This window comes from Erythranthe guttata, chromosome 1 (genome assembly GCF_056151865.1).
Source record: "Erythranthe guttata isolate IM_541 chromosome 1, IM_541, whole genome shotgun sequence".
In the NCBI taxonomy this organism is placed as follows: domain Eukaryota; kingdom Viridiplantae; phylum Streptophyta; class Magnoliopsida; order Lamiales; family Phrymaceae; genus Erythranthe; species Erythranthe guttata.
In genome coordinates, this window is record NC_142533.1 from 5,450,913 (window position 1) to 5,473,662 (window position 22,750).

The 22,750-nt window shown below is 30.5% G+C and overlaps 3 protein-coding genes and 1 long non-coding RNA gene across 5 annotated transcripts; 3 read left to right on the plus strand and 1 right to left on the minus strand.

The window, feature by feature from the left end:
- Nucleotides 1-7,261: 7,261 nt before the first annotated feature.
- On the plus strand, nt 7,262-9,437 carry LOC105969808 (dimethylallyl, adenosine tRNA methylthiotransferase). Its single transcript, XM_012994586.2, has 8 exons — nt 7,262-7,422; nt 7,553-7,699; nt 8,062-8,159; nt 8,449-8,521; nt 8,611-8,671; nt 8,757-8,842; nt 8,945-9,034; nt 9,142-9,437. The coding sequence occupies exons 1-8, from the start codon at nt 7,324-7,326 to the stop codon at nt 9,202-9,204; spliced, it is 717 nt and encodes a 238-aa protein (XP_012850040.2). The 5' UTR covers nt 7,262-7,323; the 3' UTR covers nt 9,205-9,437.
- Nucleotides 9,438-10,900: 1,463 nt separating this feature from the next.
- On the minus strand, nt 10,901-11,965 carry LOC148772674 (uncharacterized). Of its 2 annotated transcripts, none has more exons than XR_016031369.1 (3): nt 11,581-11,965; nt 11,259-11,467; nt 10,901-11,167 (listed from the first exon to the last, which is right to left on the minus strand). It is a non-coding gene; the product is annotated as an uncharacterized LOC148772674 (long non-coding RNA). The 2 variants fall into 2 exon arrangements; XR_016031370.1 differs by having other exon boundaries at nt 11,353-11,467; nt 11,581-11,963.
- Nucleotides 11,966-13,473: 1,508 nt separating this feature from the next.
- Nucleotides 13,474-14,350, plus strand: LOC105969801 (21 kDa protein). The gene has a single exon (XM_012994578.2). It carries the CDS (start codon nt 13,535-13,537, stop codon nt 14,147-14,149), a length of 615 nt encoding a protein of 204 aa, XP_012850032.2. The 5' UTR covers nt 13,474-13,534; the 3' UTR covers nt 14,150-14,350.
- Nucleotides 14,351-19,480: 5,130 nt separating this feature from the next.
- LOC105969804 (Plant invertase/pectin methylesterase inhibitor superfamily protein) lies at nt 19,481-20,377 on the plus strand. Its single transcript, XM_012994581.2, has one exon. The coding sequence runs from the start codon at nt 19,557-19,559 to the stop codon at nt 20,160-20,162; it is 606 nt and encodes a 201-aa protein (XP_012850035.2). The 5' UTR covers nt 19,481-19,556; the 3' UTR covers nt 20,163-20,377.
- The last annotated feature ends 2,373 nt before the right edge of the window (nt 20,378-22,750 follow it).

The following is a 22,750-nucleotide window of genomic DNA, read 5'->3' on the forward strand; positions in this document are numbered from 1 at the left end:
AGTAGTTTTTTAACTCCTTATGTAAATGAAATAAGTTAATTAATTGTTAGGACAAGAGTATTTATCATCTGTCTATTTTCTGAATTCTTATCCACTTTTGATTATGAAAAACTGAGTCGCCCAATGTCTTCAAACCGATACATACTTGTAAAATATATTGTTTGATTTGACGTACAACTCTCATATTTCAAAGATTATTATTATTATTATTATTATTATTATTATTATTATTATTATTATTATGACCGGAACTCAAATTATAAAGTTATATAGTTTTATTTATTTAAAATTATATTATTCTTCAATGTTGTTTGGATAAGAAGAAAAAAATAATAATAAAAAGAGAATAAACTTATAATTATATCAGTTTTGGAGATCATTTTCCTTTTTTCGAAAGTTTCTTTATAATTTAAATAAATAAAATTAAGAAAATAAAATAAATTATTATTATTCAGTCATAACTCATCTAGTGATCTATTTAAGTACTCCAATAGCCCCTATTACCATCGGCCGATAATCTTTACCGAATGGTGGGTTCGCCCCTCGTTCTAAATTACGATTCGTAACTTATTTATCTTACTCTTTAAACTTATTTATTATTTTTTTAATAAAAAAATACTTAATTTTATTTTTATATAAAACTAAATTATTAAAAATTATATGGGAGTTCAATACAACGACAATAAATTATGTATACATATATAATAATAATAATAATAATAATAATAATAATAATAATAATAATAATAATAATAATAATAATAATAATAATAATAATAATAATAATAATAGACTAAATATATGCATACGTGCATGTTTAAACAAAAGTGAACACGAACCATATTTAATATTTCATATGAAAATGACCAAATAATAAATTAAAATTATCTTTGTTAATGTGGCTCGATCGTACGACGACGTTGCATGAAAATATTGTCTCCTCGTTTAAGATTAAATATATCTATATTGCTCCATTTCATTAATCATTAATTTAAGGTTAGCAAATTTGTCAGGGGGGTCCTGCAAATTGGATGTATATATATTTGTGGGCCAATTGAGTTTGTTGAATAATTTGGTACAAGTTTGTTTGAGGATTTCTTTAAGGTTTTTTCTTGACCTATAATTCTACGTGTCTGATTAATATATATTACTTCAATCCCAATAAATTATGTAGATTTTCGTTTCAAGATTAAGGAATTTAATAATATTGTTAAATGTATCTAAGTGATGAATATGAATTGGGGCAGGTAATAATCCCAATACTTAGGTTTATTTTTTTTGACTTGAGGGTCTAATTTAGGTGGATATTTTTCAACGTGGGTCTCTTTTCCAGACTTATTCGTCTAAACTTTTAATAAAGGGTAAATTACAACTATCCCTGAGATATGGTCAAATTATGAAAAAAACTTTTTATTTTTGGATAATTACATTTACTCCTCGACTATGAATCTTTTTACATCTTTACCCTTAGGGTGTCAAATTCAACATAACCATCTAGATTCCGTGGAATGTTCTCTAATTTGAACTTGTTTTGTGCAAAAATACAGTTTATGATGCACCACTATCTGATATATACATGCCAAAAAACACATCTTATGATCATCTAACTTCAAAATGTGGAGCTCGAATGGGATATAACGGGTCCTAAATTGAGAAATATTCCATATAATCTAGAAGTTTCCACTAAATTTGAAACCGCTAGAGTAGACGTGTAAGAATATTTATCGTTCAGAGGTGGTTGTAATTACCTAAATAAGAGGGGGTTTTCGTAATTTGACCATACATCAGGGGTGGTTGTAATTTACCCTTTAATATATTATAAGCAAATTACGGCTACCACCGAAGTAAGTTCAAATTAAAGAAAAAATATTATTCATGCTCAGGTAATTACAATTATCCCCTCATACCTCAACCATGTGCTGTCTAACATACGGCCCGCCATTACAGTGTCGAATTTACCTACTGGATAAGAGATTTTTTATAAGACAATACATAGATTATGGGTGGTTATAATTACACAAAGAGGCAATTACTTTAAATATCCTCTAAATTTGTAGATGATTATTTAAAACATATAATTACATATATATTATATGAACTGTATAGGATGACGATGTTGGCAGTGTTTGGATTCTAAGATGTCCAGAAATAAAATTTATTTTCATATAAATAATAAAAAAAAAATGAAGACCTTAAATTTATAGAAGATGTTTATAATTTATAAGGGTATAAATTCTAAATTTTATATAAAATTAAAAAAAATACATATACATTTTAGTTTTTTTATATTGTAAATTAATATGAGTCTCAATTTTTCCCCAATAGCTCCCTACAATTTAGGTCATGTTCAATTTGGATAGTTGATTTCGAAAGGAGAAATTTTTTTTTGGATAATTTGTGATTGACATCAAACTTTAAGACATTTTCACTTATAAATTGTTATCTACAGTTGAATCTCGATAAATTAAAAATCTCGATTAAAATAGTTTCTTTCGGTTCCGACTCGGTGAAAATAGGTTAAATTATTAACTCAATTACGTAATAATTCACTAAATTAATAGAATTTCCATAATTCCAACTGTATTAATTTATAGATGTTTAACTGTATATTTCACTCTGATTTATGTGTCAAAATAACAAACTGTACCTATGTATTTCTTTCTACATAATATAGGAACATGCGATCTAACTTTATTATATATGTTTGCTGGTGAAAATTAAAAATATAACTATCTGACAATATATATATAGTACGGAATCTTTAACTTCTTAATATTTTCGCATTTCAGATACGTTTTGTATCCGGCAGTAGAGAACACCCTACCGGACGGACACCTTATGGACTATTCATGCCGAACACCCCAAAAAATATTAAATCCACCATATAACAAATTTCTGAACTCGCCACTCATTGACAACGCAACCCAAGAAATTAAAATATGTTAGATATATGGAGGCATATATATACAATTATATTTAATTTCGAACCAATGACACATGAACAAATGGTTTGCATCATGAGACATGTAGCTTATTCAATTGTAGGGCAACCTATATATAAACACACATAGACGTGACATGAATTTAAATTAATTAAGCCAATTACAATCAAAATGTTGTCTTCTATAAGTCCTAATTAATTATTATTTATATATAATTGTTTTGGTTTTGTCAAAGAATTTTACATACGTACGTGCATGTGTTCATAGTTCCTCTTAAGGAAAGATAAATCGACAAATAATTTGCATTAATATAAATAATGTGTATTACTCTCCCTGTTTCATAATATCTGTCTCTTTTGAGAATTTTTTTTGTTTCATATTATCTGTCATTTTACAATTACAATGCTGCATTAATTGTTTATTTTTCAATTTTACCTTTATTAACTCTATAGCACTTTTCCTGCATTAATTAATAAACAAGGTATTTTGGTCCATCAATATCTATTTTCCTAAAATCATGACATATTTATTGAGATTCTTAAGATTTGTATCAAGTTAAAAAACGACACTTATTTAGGAAGAGAGGAAGTAATATATAATTTGCATGTCCACTTCACAAATATACAGATACGATTTGCCTGAAATTTCCCAACCATAATTAGTATTTATGATCAGCCACGTGTATTTTATGTTTTAATAATTTTTGGAAGATGTTTCAACGTTTGTAAATGGAAAAATTGAATCTAATTCCGATTCCAAAAGTTCTAACGGCACATTTGGTATATAGGAATGGGCAAGGAATGGAATACGTATTCCCAATTTTATTCTAAAACACATGTTTGGTATGTTTTGGGAATGGGAATACCCATTCCTACTGGAATGCTCATACCCAAAACTATAGGATTAGTGATTCCTCTACTCCCCCATGGTTTTACGTATTCCCAATCCTTTGGGAATAAACAATTATTTTCTTTTGACAAAATTATCCTTATTAATACTTTTTATTTACAAAATTGTCACGTAGATTCCATATAACTTAAACATAATTAATCAATTCTTCTATCAATTTAAAAAATAATAAATTTAAATAAGTATTTAAATAACTTATATTATAATTAATCATCACTATTATTTTTTCTTATCATTGGTGTGTTTCATTATTAGTTGTGTTCTACATGTTCTTGTTGTACTCACTATTTTTTTTCTTCAGTTAAAAATTATATCAAAAAATAACATATTATGATGAGTAATTGAATTGTAAAAAACGTTTAATCACAAATTTTTAAAAATTATAAATTTAAAAATCAAGGTAATAATTAAAAAAATTGCTACAAAATTTTTTCAGTTAAAGGATAATTTGGTCACTAAATTTTTTTATTTCATTTCAATACATTTTATTTAAGTTACCAAACATAAGATTGAAACAAGATAAATGATTAGATTTCATTCCTTTCTTATTCCTCGTTTATACCAAACATAGGAAAGGGAACAACATTATCATTCCTTTCCCATCATTATTCCATTCCAATGCTTATTCCATTCCTATCTTATTCCTTTCATGCATACCAATTGGGCCGTAATACTTTTGTATACATTTCGTATACAATTCCGTAGAAAAACATTCCAAAAGAATCAGAAATTACAATGAAAAAGTTGATCCCCAAATCGATTTTTTTTTTATCAAGTCGACATAATTCGAAAATTTCGTTATAATTTGTACCCCTAAAAGTTACCGAATGGCCGCACGATCGTCTTCGAAAGGTAGACAAATTTAAAGAATAAGATTATAACTTTGCCAATTAAATGGAATTTAATTTCAATATAGAGTTATAGAGACAGAAGAAACCAAGTGAAAGAAAATAATAATACTACTCAATTAAAAATGTTAGATTTTCAACTTGCACATGTTTGGTTGTGAATTATTAATCACATTATTAGTAATTAATCATTTTGTTTAAGAATAACTATTTGAGTTGAATGACTGATGAATCAACTGAGTACAACGTTCAATTAAGTATTTTTAGGTGGAACATCTCCAATCTAATTGGAAACATTTTCTCATATATATGTTCAAATTTATTCACAACTACACATTTAAAATATATATATATATATATATATATATATATATATATATATATATATATATATATATATAGATAGATAGATATAGATATATATATATATATATTAATTTATTTCAAAGGTAGAGTGCCAAAATTGTAAATTTCAAGGATGTAAAATGGGATTAAGTCATAATCATGAAGTCATTAGTTCTAATTACAATTAAGACAACACTGTCGATTATAGCTTAAGCACACATCAATAAAACAACTTAAAGGGATTTTTGAGCTAACAATTTGGGGAAAAAAACAATTATATTATATATCCACGATTAGTGGATTATAATTTGAATTATAAAACGAAAATTAAAGGACTAATGATGATGCAATTTGTGCATAATGACATCGTCACTAAATAATTATTTAATTAATCTCAGCAAGTTTAATAAATAATTAGGGCTTTCGAGGGTGATAATATAATGATTATAAATGAAGAAAATACAAATATATAATTTAATATCCCTATCAACCTTTTAAATATTCAAATGAGTAATTCCATTTTCCAATATAATATAGCATAATCTAATCTTGTCGGCACACTTAATTAGGACCTTAAACTATAGTTTGGAGTACTTAAGAAGTTGTTTTGTAATAATAATCTACTCTTATAATCAATGGATTAATGACGAGGCAATTAGAAAGATTTGTTGACTTATATTCTATTTGTACTTTCATTAGATAGTGCTTTTTCATTGTGTCAAAATATATTAATTAATGGGGTTTGGTAAGAAATATATTTTAAAGTGTTTTTTTTAATATGGAAATTGAGTCTTTTATCTAAATAACCTCCTATTTCAAAATATAATATGACCCACATTTTGAATCATTTATTAATACAATATTTTGATTTATAATCACACGCTTGTCAGCATATTTTTAGATGTTTTTATTACTTTATAATAAAATGTTAACACAAAAATAAGAGTTGATACAAAATATGATAATTCAATAATTTTACCCCGATCAAAATAGCTTGGAAATTAAGTGCAAATCAAATGCATATTACGTGATTATACGTGCAAATGCGAACTTATTTTTCTAATATTTATAGTGATTGTTAAGCGAACATTTTAGATAACGAATAACGATTTAATATAAAAGAGAAGATGATATTCTTTCATTTTAATTCGTTGATGTTGTGTATCTAGAGACATAATCGAAAATATTTAGTACGATTATGAGACGTACAAAAACATTGTGCACTTTTAAAATTTTAAATATATTTGAATATAATATTATATGTCATTTCTTTTAGTGTGTTTAAACACAGTGGAATCTAATTACATACCTAAGGTTTTTTTGCTAGACATGTGTCACAATCATTAATTCACTCAAAAACAAACATACATGTAAGCTAGTGCGTGTAGATTGACGGTAAAAATGTATCAAATGTACACTTTATCGGGTGTAGTATAGAATTGACCATAAAGACACGCTCTCGTGAATATGATTAAGTATGAACTACTTCCTAGTCTATTTTACAAATTCAATTTTTTAAGCAATAGACAAGGATCTTGAGTATTATACCTGGTCAAATACATCGGGAATAATTTTGCACCATAATATACGTCAAATCACACACACATACATACGGGCATATAATTCTCTTTTTTTATAACAATCAGTGACTTAGCTGTTGGAGCAAAATAATTTGTGCCAATTAATCCAAATTTGCATCCGTTTTGCTAATGGTATGTAGATCGAGCACGTCATACGTGCATTTGAAAGTTTATCCGTTTTGATGCAATGAAAATTGTAAAAGACCGAAAAAAAAAACAATTGTCATGTTTTTTATTGTCTTTAATACTTTTGGTTTTTTTCCTTTTTTTATTTTCCTTGTATGTAAAAAAATAATTCAAACTAATTTCCAGAAATTTTTTAAAAAATAGAGAACTCGAAATGAAAAAAAAAATGATCCGGATTTATTCTTATCAAAAGCGACCAAAAATCGAAATTCCTATTTTCCATCACCTATAATATAAAATATATAAATAATAATATTGATATTATAAATATAAACTTTGGAACAAAATAAGAAACTATCAGAATTATTTTTTTCAGAATAAATTGGAAAAAAAAAGAAAGAAAAGAAAAGAAATTAAAATTAAAAATATTGTTCCAAAACGTAATGGGCCACAAAATGGGCTATAGATCCAATAAATCCTCCATTTCATATTTATATTTAAATAAAAAAAAATGCAAAATTTCAAAGGGATAATCAAAACAGAACTGCTGCTGAAACAAACGGCCATCCATCCATGGCCACTTCTTTCAGCTTTAAACTTGCTATCCCAATCACCATCTCCAAGCCGACGAAGCCCAGAGTTCATTCTACTAAAATCCGCTGCATAGGATGGGTGCGCTCTCCTTCTCTTTCTCTCTCCTCTCTCCACGCACACAAACTGTTTGATAAAATGCCGCTTTGATCACATTTTGTGAAAATGGTTTTTTCTTGATGAAAATGTTGTCTGTTGTTTGTGAAGGAAGGACCCAGAAGGCGTATTGGGTGCTCCGAAGGGTGACCACATATCGAGGCTGGAATTCAAGCGACGCCTCGATAAGGATGCCGATGCCCGAGAAGCTTTCGAGCGCCAAGTCCGCGAAGAGAAGGACCGTATGCGTGCTCTTCGCGAGGTGGATTATATTTTTTCTGCTTACTTTCTTTTTTATAGGAAATCAATTTTTTTTTATGTGGATATTATTCAAAGAATTGATTTTTATCATGTGTATTCGAGCAATGTGCAGGGCCGAATTATACGTTTATTTTATGAAATAGGTCAGTTGGTTTAAGTCCTGTATATCGTTTTTGCCGGGAAATATGATTTGGATTTACGAATGTTTGAGATATTGGAGATAAGTAAAAAAAGGAACTGATTGAATGCAGAATTAATTTGATATTTTTGATGAATGTGGCAGTGCTTGCATTTGTTGTTGCTCTTCGTGGAATCTATTAATACGCATCCATTTTTTTTTTTTTTTTGTTTAATTTAAATTAGAATCGGGTGGCACCGGATACTGAAGAGAAGTTGGTTGAGTATTTTCTAGATACTGAAGCACAGGAGATTGAATTCGAGATTGCAAGATTGAGGCCTCGGTCAGTGTTTCTTTATCCTAAAAACGCGCAGTCGTTTAATTTATAAAAGTTTTTTTTTTTTTTTAGTTTACTTAGCTTACAGTACCATTGCATTTAATATATTTTCTTGTATCTTATTCAACGAAAAGATTAAAGAAACTGTTAAGCATGGTCAACCAATCATTTGCTATGCATCTAATTTCAGACTGTCGTCTCCAAGAAACCCGGAAATTAATTTAATTTGGATAAGTTTAATTTTTATCTCGTGAATTGGATTGCTTAGTGTTTGCACTGCCACCTGTTTTCACAGATTGAACGAGGAATTTTTCTCTCACCTGAAACTCGAACTGGGAAAACTAAGATTTGCCGTCTCCAAAACTCAGGTATTTTCGTCGTCATCTTTTTGTATTTTATCCACTCGATTAATGATAAGTACACACGTGAAATGCATATCCAACGGTTTCATTTGTAGGATGTGGAAGACAGAATATTCGAGCTGGAAACACTTTCGAAAGCCCTGCAAGAAGGAATAGGTTAAGATTGAAACCACTCGTAAAAATAATTATATATTTAAAAAAAAAAGGATATTCTCTTTAACTATTTCGCCATATTATACAGAAGCATACGATCGAATGCAATCCGAACTTGTGACAGCAAGAAGCAGCTTGATGAAACTTTTTACGTCAAAAGATGTCAAGGCTACTGTAATGCCACTCCTTTTCTTTTCGATTTTTTTTTTATAACATTTTAGGTAAATAATTCATTTTATTGCATATAATGTAAATTCCGTTTTATAAAATGCGCAGTTATTGGACATGGTCGAGAGTAACGAGTTGAACAGATCTTTATTGACACTTCTCGATGAAAATATTGCGACTGCATATCAGGGTAACCAGGTGAGAGGGGCAAAGTCGTAATTAAGGTTTTCTTTCGATACGATATTTTTTTATTTTTTTATTTTTTTATTTTTTTTTATAATATTATTTTTTTCTCGATAATGCAGACACAAGCGGCACAGTATATGGAAAAGATTCGTGGAGCGATGCTCAAATACCTAACGGTTTGATTTTATGTAACACCGGTAAATAAATATGTACACTACTTTTTGAGGGTTGAGATTTGCTTGTCGCAGTAATTTTGTTCGTTGTATTTTATCTTTTATTGTAAAATTAGAAACTCGGGGGCCGACACTGTATTAATGTTACGACAGAAGATTAATGTTGTACAATAGTTGTATGAGATGCTAATACGAAAGGTTCGTTAGAGTATGAAATGAAAGGTGCTGGAAGTTTCGATTTACGATTCGAGTTTTAATCTGTGGTTAGGGAGAAATTACTGTAGTACAATATCTCTAAACTTATATTCTTATTAGATTTTAATTAGTTTTTTTACACGTATTCTCGTGGTGGTGTTCTTGGAAGATGCAATCGCGAAAATGCGTCATCGGAAATCGAAGCCGGAAATTATTTATAATGGAAGTCATTAGTGATTAACTAATCCTCCCTGTTGCCTTTTGGCAAAATCTGTACGAAGATGCTTCCTGACCCCTGCTGCATAACATAATTATGACAAATTACAAAGACCTCCCTGAGGTAAGGCCTAATTACGAAAAGTCTTCCTTGTTTGCACTGAAACCAACGGGCTGCAACAAACCGTAATAGAAAATGTAGTTGTCTAAAATACCCTTTGTGTTGAAATAATTAAACGGGGTGAAAAAAAACGGTCATAAATTTAATTTTCTAATTTTCTTACATTTTGGCCTCTCATGTAAAACCCCAGGCATAACACCTTATGACACAAAAAGGCTAGTTAACAGCAAACAAACAAAAAAATTATAAAAAGTAAAGAGTTTAAGAAATAAAATAGACTTGTTTTACAAACATTACAATTAAACCCCTAAGGGTATTCTGGTCATTCTAAAATGGATATTCCATGAAATTTATTTGATTCCATTATTGTTAACTCTGTAAAGGTAAATTCGTTAGACGGGAAATACCTCAAAGGGTGTTAGTAATTATGTAAACAATGAGGATTTTTTTGTAATTAAGCCTTACCTCAGTGAGTTCTTTGTACTTTATCCATACAATTAACGGCTAATGGCGTATCATAGTTAAATTATTAGTATATGTTTTAGCCGACTCTTTAGATTTAAAATAGGGATGAACAGTTTTCTATAAACCCCTACTAGTCCTAGTCATTTACATGTTTGCCACTACAATTAATGTTAATTTCCAAGGGTTGACATGTAGGCTTTTGTTTGGGAAAACGAGGCCAATTAATTAACTAACTAATTAATTAAGTTTATTAGTATCCATTAGCTGTTAATAGGGGTGGAAATCGGACGGATCGGATCGGATTTGGGTGTTTCGGAAAATTTCCGATTTTTTTCGGAACTCCAAAACGACTTCCGATTCCGATTCCGATTTTTTCGGAATTCAAAAAGTGATTTCGATTCCGATTTTTTCGGAATTTTCGGAAAATCGGAATTTTTCGGAAATATTCATTTTCGGAATTTTCGGAAATTTTCGGAAATATTTCGGAAATTATTCGGAAATTTTCGGAAATTTTTCGGAAATTTTCGGAAATTTTCAGAATTTTCCCAAAAAAAAAAAAAAAAAAAAAAAAAAAAGCGCACCGACACAGTAGCAAAACAGAACATTCTTAAAACACACAATAACACACAACAAAAACACACAACAGACAACAGACACTCACACAAAAACACACAACATACACCATAAACACACACAACAGACTCACAATTCACAAACATAGCTTAATTGAAAATAAAATCCAAACAAATATTCTTAATAAAACAACAAACAATTTCTTAAACCAATTAAAAGCACACAACTTCGTAGGATAAATATAAATCAACAACGCTACTCCAAATAAAACATAAAAAAAAGAGCGATTCAAGTTTGAAATAACACGAACTCCCAATATAAAGAAGAAAAAACAACGAACAACCGTAGACGTAGAGTTATGCTCTAATTTTGCTCAATCCTTAACCTTCAATTCCTTGAAATCTACAATGAAAAAATAAGCAAATATATTAACATTTTTATTAGAAACAATTGTAATAAACTAAAATATTATAAATTAAAGACTAACACGTACTCTTTTCTATTGATATGAGGTTATTGATGCACATACAATTCCCAACCCATTTTTTTGACTCATCATCTATTATCTTTTCAAAATGGTTCCATACCTCAGAACGACCATGGTGGCCAGACAATCCCGATTTTCCCGTAAGTTTTTTCTTCTTACTCGTCTCCACAGTGCTTTTGGAAAGATTTGGTTCACTTGAAGACATACTTGACATACTGTCAAATAAATTATGCAAATAATTGGATTTATAATTTTTTGATAATTAAATTAAATCAATTGAATGAAGATTAAATGTGAATCAGTTAAATTAAATTTATTCTAAAAATACCCGATAGAGAGAGCGGCTTTGCTGGTGGTCGTCGGAGAGCCGGGAGGCCTGGTTGCGATGGTGGTGGTTGGAGAATCGGGAGGCGCAAGTGGTGGTGGTCGTCGGAGAATTGGGAGGCGCTGCTGGTGGTGATGGTCGTTGGAGAGCCGAGATGCGCAAGTGGTGGTGGTCGTCGGAGAATTGGGAGGCGCTGCTGGTGGTGGTGGTCGTTGGAGAGCCGAGATGCGCTAGTGGTGGTGGTCGTCGGAGAACCGAGAGGCAGTGGTGGTGGTGGTCGTCGGAGAAGGCGCTGGTGGTGGTGGGGGAGAAAGAACGGTCGGATTGCTGAGAGAGAGAGAGTCGGGAAATTAGGGTTTGAGTTTTTGAATTTTGTATGTTTTAGAAAATTAAAAAATAATAATAATATATATATATAATAATTGTAAAAAAAATATTAGTAATATACTATTAATTAGTACAGGCGGATAGATATATTATATATACATATATTATATATTATATATAGTAATAAATATTAATAATTTATAATTGAAAAAATCGGAATAAATCGGAAATAATCGGAAATAATTGGAATAGTTTCGGATCGGAAATCGGAAATTCCGAAATTCTGTAATGTATTTCCGATTCCGATCCGATTTTTTTCGGAATTTTCGGAAATCGGAATTTCGGAATTCGGAATTGAAAAAGTCGTTCCAAAATCGGAATATTTCGGATCGGATTCGGCGGAAATCGGAATTTTCGTTCCAATTTCCACCCCTAGCTGTTAACAAAGGATTAACAATGTTGTGTACATTAATTACAAAGCTTAGTATGAACAGCTAAGAAAAGTCTAGAACCATCGACAAAAATCATCCAAGATCAAGTTGACCTCCAACCTGTACAAGTCAGTTACTATATTAAACTAGAATTGACCAAGACCAAGATAATTGATTGTGTGATTATTTATTTATTTTCTTTTATATATGGATTTCATGCACAATTTGTTTTCAAAGCAAGATCTAACATTTTTTATTTCTGGCTGGATACAGTAAGATTCAAGTAAGTTGCTTTCTCTACTTATTACCATTTTAAAACTGTTGGTGACTTTCCGCAAATGATGATCTAGTGATTGGAGCAAGTTCGAATTCTCTTGCCAACTATCGTTTTTTCTTGATTAACAAATGAAAAAGTACACAAGAATAATTTAAAAGAAAGAAATAAGCACAGAAAAAAAAAAAAGAGCCAGTAAAAAGAAAGTGTGTGGCAAATTTAAAATATAGTAATTAAAGATGGTCATCTACTCATCTCTCATCATGCATTTAAAAACTTTTGCTTTTCTTTTTTGGAAAAGAAAATGATAAATTTTTAAGATAAATTACGGCCACCCGTGGAGTATGATTAACTTACAAAAAAAAATTCTCATATTTGGGTAATTACGACTACCTTCTTTAATTATGAATTTTCTTACATGTCTATGCGTATGATGTCTAATTCAACTTAATTAATCTTCTAGATTTTGTAGGATGTTCTCTACTTTGTACTCATTTTATATAAAAATGCAGTTTCTGATGTACCACAATCTGATATGTACAAGCCAAGAGACACATCTTATGATCATCTTGTTTCAAAATGTGGAGCTCGAATGGGGCAAAAACTAAAACGCGTACAAACTAGAGAATATTACACATAATTATTTAGTAGATTCCACTAAATTAATTTGACACCGTAGAAATAGACGTGAAAGAAGATCCATAGTTTAGGAGATGGTTACATTACCCAAACATAATGTATTTTTTTGTAATTTGATCTTACCTCAGTGGTGACCGTAATTTATCCAAAATTTTTATTTCTATTTTATTGAAATTTGAAATTAACTAAAGGGCTCCTCAAAAGCTCTCTATATATATATAAAGTATAAACATGATATTTCACTTCTCTGCAAAAACCTAACAACACTGAAAAAAAAACTCCATTAATGGCAAAAGCCGTCACCATTTTCTCGCTTCTTCTTCTTCTTCTTCTCTTACATTCCCACACAGCAAAATCTTCCACCGACACAAACCCTAAATCCGCCGCCGCCGCAGATTTCATCAAAGCCGAATGCAGAGCCACTCGCTACCCAGCCCTCTGCGTGCAGTGCCTCTCCAACTACACCACCACACCTCAGCTCACCCACCGCCAGCTGGCTCAAGCCGCACTCTCCGTGAGCCTCTCCCGAGCTCGCTCCTCGGCTAGCTTCATCTCCCGGCTGGCTAAGATGAAGGGAATGAAGCCAGCCGAACACCGAGCCGTCAGAGATTGCATAGACAACATGGGCGACACGGTGGATCAACTCAGCCGGTCCATGAAGGAACTCGGGTCGATGGGCCGGGTCGCGGGTCAGGACTTCAACTGGCACGTCAGCAACGTGCTGACGTGGACCAGTGCAGCCCTCACGAATGAGAACACGTGCGTCGATGGGTTTGTGGGCCCCGCATTCGACGGAAGTGTTAAGGCTGCGATAAGGAGAAGGGTTTTGAACTGTGCGCAGGTTACTAGTAATGCACTGGCTTTGGTTAATCGCTTTGCAACTAGGCATAAACTTCCTTAATTAATTAAAGTCGTTGTTATATATTTTAAACTCTTTTTTTTTTTTTTTTGAGAAAATAATTACTTGTGTATAGTTGTTTTAATGTTTGTGTAATTTTGTTTGTTGTTGTTGTTGGTTCAGTTTTGTAGCTCAAGTGTTGTCTGATTTTGTTGTTGCTGTAATTAATTAGTAGTGTGTTTTATTTATGCTAAATTTAGTGAAGTGTGCTTTCAAGTTAGATAATTAGCACTAAACTAATTGATCTGAAATGTTAACTGTCGTATCAATTTTACTAATATTGTTTATGAATCTGAATGTGATTTCGATCAGTTTGTAGTTTGGCGAAATTCGAAGCACTGAAACGGTAGTCCTTTGAGTTAACTGTATAATCCGACTTGAACCAACCAGATTCGACATCGGGTGATAAATGTATATATGAATGAGTTACATTTTGAATTTTAGATAACTCAAAACATCAAAATTATGGACAATGTTTATTGTGATTCATGAGTAATTTTCTCACTTGATATTCAGTCTAGTTAATTCAATTTGTATTAGAAATGATCAAATGTTCACGTTTGAAGTCTAAATGGTATTTTTAGAACTGAAACAATATTTATAATATCCCTTTGATTTAAACACTTATGTGTGGGTGTGTGTATATATTTGTGTGTGGTAAGATTATATATTAGGTGAAGTTTAATTTGCATGCATTTTCAATAAAAAAAATCTATTGATCCAAATATCTATATAAATAAAATTTACGTACAACAAAAGAAATCATCAAGTAAATAATTGAATAGATTAATTGATGGTAACTAAAGTATAATCAATTGATTAAATTTAAATTAAATTTTGTGACAAAAAATGTAAAAATAATTATAAAGTGTATATCATATATATCTAATAAAAGTGATATACAATTGTTTAGAGTTAGAATCTGCTTTTTCATGTCCGGAAAAAGAAAAACCAAAAAGAAGAACAAACTAAAGTATCTTTCATACCTATCTTTTTTTTTTTTTTGATAATTTCTTTCATACCTATCTAGTAATCTGAAAAAGAAAATATTAATAAATTGTTTAATATAAACTATATCTATATAATAAGGTAGATATTTAATTAAGATGCCTGAATTTATGTTCGATGTTCCCGCCGTTTTTAGTGGGAATAGAGTCAATAAAAATCTTAATAGCATATTGATCTTTTCAATTAATTTATATTATCTTAATTATTTTATGAGACACCTCTAGTAGACTTCTTTCCAAGCATACACTGGGTGTTCATTTGGTTATATCTTAACGCATCGTAACGGAATTTCGGTATATCGAAGTTTGGATATTTCAAAAATTTGTATTGTTCAACTAAGTATTAGGTTGGGTATGATTTTTATCGGTGAAATCGAAAATATATTTTAATATTTTAAAAAATATAAAAAAATATATATTTCAACTAATTAATTCTTGAATTTGACATACAAATTTCAATAATCAACCATAAAAAAAATGATTATAAGTAGAGGCTAATTTGTAAATAATGAAAAATAATTATCAATTTAAAAGTATTTTATAAATTGTTATAACCTTATATAATTTAAAAATAATATATTAAATATTTCAGTATTTGGCACGGTATGGTGTATATACTGGGTATCAATACCATATATTGTAACGAATACCCTAATTCCAAAAAATATTTATCGAACACCGAACTGAATTTGGTACGTACTGAATTTGTTTCCATCGATTTACCAGCCAAGTAAACACCCTAAGCATATGTAGATAATAGATTACATACAAACATAACAATTTTTGGCAAATCTTTATCTTTACACTAAAATAATAGTGAATTTTTTTAACATGGGCCCCACAAGGGCATTTGCAAACCATTTAAAAGTTAATGGGCTGGATTAGTATAAAAGAACGTGTATTCGTTGGCCGACTAATATATATATATATATACTTTGGTTATAAGGTCCCATTGGTCCCCACCACTTCGAATTAAGTCGTATTTTAACTCGTCTCTATTAGGGATGGCAAAAAAAAAAAATCGATTTTCGAGCTATTCTCGGGATGCGCCTCATTTAAAACCCGCTACCAAAAATACGAAGGTTCGAATAATTTTGCTAAAAGAAATACGAGCTGTCACGATTTTGTTACAATTAGGGGACCAGGGAGCTAGAAATCAGGCTTATGAAATCCTACATCTGGTGAATTTATCATGTGATTTTAAACTATAGATCTACATAAATAATTGTCCACTAAACACAAATACACATGAATATATATTATTATACGTAGATCAGGGATTCTACAAAACCCTGAAAATCATCCTATTAATAATAAACACAAATTTATGTATTTACTTTTTTGACTCGCAATTACATATGCACACTCAATAAACCACACTTTTGTGCAAATAACCACAAATCACATGGAAATAAGATTTCAACACAAATTTTATTTATTTTTAACTAAAAAAATTCTTCAGTAATAACTTATTGCAAAAAAATGTTTGCAATACATATATATAATATGGGTTAATCTCAAAAAGGCACATGGCAAGAGCATTTAATTAAAAAAGGGACATCCAACTTTTTTGTCTTTCAAATAAATCCAGTTCATTCAAACTTATACAAATAAGGAAAATCCTTTTATACATATACCAAAATTACCCTCAATTCAACTTAAATTTCATGATTTACACCTAATTTCACCAATTAACCAATTTTAACCATAATTTTAATTTTGACCCACCACCACCGGAGACCGCCGGTCTCCAGTGTTGACCTATTTTTATTTTTTTTTTTATAATTTTTTTTTCTTTAAAAAAATATTTTAATTAATATTGCTGTCTTGGCTGCTAAATTACAGTCTCCAGCAGTTATTTAACTGTCGGAGACAGTAATTTAACTGTTAATTGACTTTTTTTTTCTTAATTTTTTTTAATTAATATTACTGTTTTGGCTGTTAAATAACTGTCTCCAGCAGTTATTTAACTGTCGGAGACAATAATTTAATTGTTGAAGACAGTAATTTAACTGTTAATTGACTTTTTTTTTTTAAATATTTTAATTAATATCACTATTTTGGCTGCTAAATTAGTGTCTCCAGCAATTATTTAATTGTCGGAGAATGTAATTTAACTGTTAATTGATTCTTTTTTTTTCTTAAAAAAATATTTTAATTAATATTACTATGTTGGCTGCTAAATTACTGTCTCCAGCAGTTATCTAACTGCGGAGACAGTATTTTAACTGTTAATTGACCTTTTTTTTCTTAAAAAAATATTTTAATTAATATTATTGTCTTCGTTGCTAAATTATTGTCTCCAGTAGTTATTTAACTGTCGGAGACAGTAGTTTAACTGTTAATTGACTTTTTTTTTTTTTAGAAATTTTGTTTTTTCTTAAAAAAATTATTTTAATTAATATTACTGTCTTGGTTGCTAAATTACTGTCTCAGACAGTAATATTACTGTTTGGGATAGTAATATTAGTAATATTAATGTTCGGAAATATAATATTCATAATATTACTGTCCCAAACAGTAATATTACTGTCTGAGACAGTAATTTAACAGCCAAGACAGTAATATTAATTCAAATATTTTTTTCTAAGAAAAAAAAAAAAAAAAGTCAACGTCGGAGACCAGCTGTCAACGGCGGTTGACCGGCCGGAAAAAAATTTAAGAAAAATTTTTTTTTTCAAAAAAAAAAAAAAGCTCTCCGCGCGGTCAACGCCGGAATCTGGCAGGAAAAAAAATTCAGAAAAAAAATTATTTTCTGAAAAAAAAAATTGTTTTTTCAAAAAATTATTATTTTGGGGATTAATGTGATATATTTGTTTAAATCCAGGGTCAATGTATAATATTAAAAAAGTTAGAACATTATGGATAGAATTAATAAGAATTATATTATAAAAGGTATTTTAGACTAAAGACATGGGATGAATTTATTTGAAAGACTGTTTGTTTTGCGGATTAATGTGCGTTTAAGTCTCTTGTGATGTGCCTTTTTGCCATTTGCCCATATAATATACTTTTTGTCAATCTTGATTTTAAATTACGTGCACGACACAAACTTGTTTGGAATTGATTTCGTAATCAATTTATTGCAAAAAATTGATTGTTGAGAGATTAAAGACCTAACATTATAAAATGCGTGTCTCTTTATGATAGTCTCGTTCAAAACAAAATTACTATAACTATTTAGCTTAAATTACATTTGAATGGAAGAATTTAGAATTAAAAAATAAAATTATATAAACAATTCAACTTGTTCCAATGAATTTAGTTTTACCATGCATTTTCAAATATTTAATTAGCTCTATAATTGAAACCCTTCAATTTAATTAAGTTAGTAAACACATGCAGAAGAAGTAAAAGCTAAGTAAAAAGATTTAAGTAGGAATTCCTTCGAATGTTTATAAAAATGTCAAACCACACTAATAATTCTCCATCTTACTGTTTATTTCCACTTTAGTCCTTCTTGTATCTATTGTCTTATTATATTCCTTTTAACTCTATAGCATATCTCAATATAATCATTCGGTGTATAATTTAGTTAATTTTAACATAATATTTTATTTACTGGATGGAATATTCTATTTTTTATAATTATTTGTAATAAACTATAAACAAATTAATAAATACTAAAAAAACATGTATAATTGAATTAGTTACTTAAATATTAACATAAGATCATAAAAAATAAAAATAAATTTTTGATAGATAATATATGTAGATGACATATTATAATTATTTAAATACGTTTCTTAATTGAAGTCATACATCCACAAAGAAAATGATTCTTTTTATCTTAATATAAATTGATATTTCGTAAAAATAATAGTTTTTAAGTTATATGTTTCTTGGTAGCAAATATTATTTTTAAATTACAAATTTTTGTTATTGATTGAAAAAAATCATAATTTATCAAAAAGTAATTCTAACAATGGAATATTTCATCTGTTCGTAAAAGAATTTCGTTAAAATTAACAAATTTGTACACAGATGAATGACGATAAATGTATTATAAAGATAAATGATGAAAATGAGAGAATTGAGACATGAATAACTAAAGTGGAACCAAATGTTAAAATGAGGAAACATTAATGAAATTTGGCTTATAAAAAATATAAGAGTTACTTGAATTGTGTCAATATCTAATTATTCAATAAATTTGTGACACACTCATAAAATTAATTTGTTTTTACCAAATATCAAGAAGAAAATTCTATCAAGGTCACATCACTCTCTTAGTCCTTAGTTGAACTAGTCCAATTCTTATCCTCACCAGAATATTCCTCACACTAAATATCACTTCAAAATAAATAAATAAATAAATGAAAATCACTAAACAAAATTGGTGTCAAAATAGTTTCCATAAATAGGGAACCTTAAATCCTTAATCTTCTCAAACTTCCCCAAGCATGAAGAACATTCTTCATTTGTGTCGCAACCTATTTTTTCTATGCATTTTTCTATCATCGATGATCACAAATCAAGTTTCGTCTTCGGGTATAGTTAGGCCTTCGACGAAAAAGTACCACGCATCCGAGTATATCCAAAAATCGTGCAAGAAAACCTTGTACCCGGACTTGTGCAATAAATCTCTTGCAAAATATTCAACCAAAATTAAAACAAACCCCAAAACCCTAGCCACCGCTGCCCTACTAGTCGCCTTCAACACCACACAATCGACGTACAAAATACTGAGAAATTTATCGAGAAATCGGGCCTTGAATCCCGGCGAAAAGGAGGGCCTACTCGAGTGTGTGGAGGAGGTGAGTGACTCTGTGTACGAGCTTCAAAAGTCCTTTAAAGAGTTGTTTTTTTCTCGTAAGGGGCTGAAATTTGAGCTTCAAATGAACGATATTCAAACATGGGTTAGTGCGGCTTTGACGGATGATGATACTTGCATGGATGATTTTAGGGCAAGTGGAAGAATGAACATCTTGGTACGAGGTTTAGTTCTGAGAATCGCACGTTTGTCGAGTATTGCTCTGTCCTTCATCAACATGTATGCTGGAGTCTAAAGTACAACATACAATTTCTGGACTATTTATTGTTAATAAGGGGTGGACTGGCAGTTAGAGCAACAAAGTTTGTGTCACTTGACTCAAATTTAAATTTTATTGCCAACGGTTTCTTCTATGAGTTCATCACACATAGTTAGCCTAATGAATATTTTACATCTCTCGTGTGGTTTACGAGCTATTGTACGAAAGTTAAAGGTTACTCATTTCACCTATCTGATTGGCTACATATTTCTCATTATAAAAAAAAGAAAAAAAAAATTGATTATAACCTTTTTGGTCTCATGATATATTATTGAATTAACGTTTGTGTTTTAAGAATTTGATGGAATTAATACTTGTAAAGTAATAGTATTCATGTTATCTTTTAGGTTGTTTTTGGATTAAAATCAAAGAGTCAGATTTTTTTGTTAGACAAAATCTAACTTAGCTTTCATGTTATCTTTTGAATCATTAGTCTTGTCAATTTATATCCCCACTAATAGTTTATTAACTAAGCACACGTACATATGGGTGTGTATTATTATGTGTAGATTGATACGCGTTTTCCTCACGTATAAATTACCGCAAGTATACGGTATCGCATTTTGCAGAACAGTGGTTCCGGATATCGATCCACAGGGACCTTGTAGATTCAAATGCTGAGTAGTGTAATTATATTATCGTTATATTATCTAGCCGATCGTAAATAAGTGGATTGGTGAGAAACCCTAATTTAAAAGCATGCAAGAACGTAAACATGCAAATATAAAATGTACGTAAAATAAAGTAACGACAACTCAACGCGGGGGACTTCGATTTAAAAGGGACTTCTAGGGCCAAATCCACCTAGGTATAATCAACAACGATCGACAAATCCACCATCTAAAATCACGTTCCTATTCGTTAACCCAGACGCTAATATACTCTAACCCCCGTCTCCAGTGTAGCTAGAGTCTACCCACAGGTCCGACGTCTCCGTTCAGAACCTGCTATTAAGAGAGCATTTAGGTCAAGTCCTTAAGGGCTACCCGAAGTGCATCACGTCTCCGTTTCCACACCCCGGGCTATGTTTTCCTAACTTCAAACAAGAAATCCTCTCTCGAGTTCATTCCTATTTAATATCAGTCTGAGAGCTGATCAACACAATCAGAAGCATTTAATACAGGAAAACATAAACGAAATCAAAACACGACAATTAGAAAGTAGAAATGACGATCGAAATCAATATATACAAGGCTTCATTACCCTAGAAGAAAATGTTCTTAGTTCATAACAAACATAGTATCAAAAGAATGTACAAAGGAAATGAAGAACAAAACGTAAAGAAATTGCGTAAGAAAAACCCAAGTCGGAACCCCCGTTGATGATTCCCGCGAAGAACCGTCGAAAACCGTAAAAAGTCGAAGAAAAATGAAGAGTGAGGGCTTGCTTCTATTTATAGTAAATTGCAAAGCTTCCTCAAGAAGCTTTGCAATTTAAAATATCTAGCCTTGAAAAACGCGCCAGATCGCGATCCAATAAAGCCAGATCGCGATCTGGCTTCTTTAAAAAAAACGCGAACCGCCTCCCAGATCGCGATCCAGGAAGTGCGGATCGCGATCTGGGTCTGAATCTAGTCTGCCACTGGAATTTGTCACCAGATCGCGATCCGACTTTCCTGGATCGCGATCTGGGTCTGAACTTTGCACACTACTGGAATTTGCCCCCAGATCGCGATCCGGCTTTCCTGGATCGCGATCTGGGTCTTAATGACCACTTTCTCGGCTTGAAAAAAATCGGTTTCGCTTCCAAATGGCTTCGACTTGGCAACAAAAGCTAACAAAACCTAAAAAAGGAAATAAAACAAGAAACGCAATAATATACACAAATAAAGCCGAAACTCGGACGAACGAAGACCAAAACTCGAAGATTTGATAAGCAAAAATCGTGCAAAACGAACACTTATCACACCCTCAAACTTAGATCTTTACTCGTCCCGAGTAAATCAAAACGAAAAATGAAATAAAAACGACAAACTAAACTAGGCCACTAACGTAGGGAAACACGATTGCATTTAGCGTATGCAACAAGCCGTTGAACCCCTGGGTACCACCAAAGGACGAGTTGTGTCTCGTGAGGGTTTTCAGACAACACACCCACAAAGTTGCCGGATTGGTCAAAGCATTGCAATTAATTCGAAAGATAAAACGAGCTAGATAACCTAAAATCTCAGAGTGGCCCCCGGCTTTAAGGTATTCGACTTTCCTACCGACGCAATTAGTTGTTTCTACACCAAAATGAAAGATAGACTCAAGAATCCGTAATTAAACAATAAACACAATCATCGAGGGTTTTGAGTAGAAATGTGGGTGAAAAGTAAGTTTTGATTCTGAAATTCAAAAACTCGAGTTGGGCATAAGTAGGTCCTTTTATTCAATATGATACGACAACAACAATAAATTGTGATTTTTCTCACAACTTTCTTTTTTTTTTTTTTTTTTTTTTTTTTTTTCTTCTTCTTTTTTTTTTTTTTTTTTTTTTTTTTTTTTTTTTTTTTTTTTTTTTTTTTTTTTTTTTTTTTTTTTTTTTTTCAATATCGAATAAAAACGTAAAGACCATTGATAGAA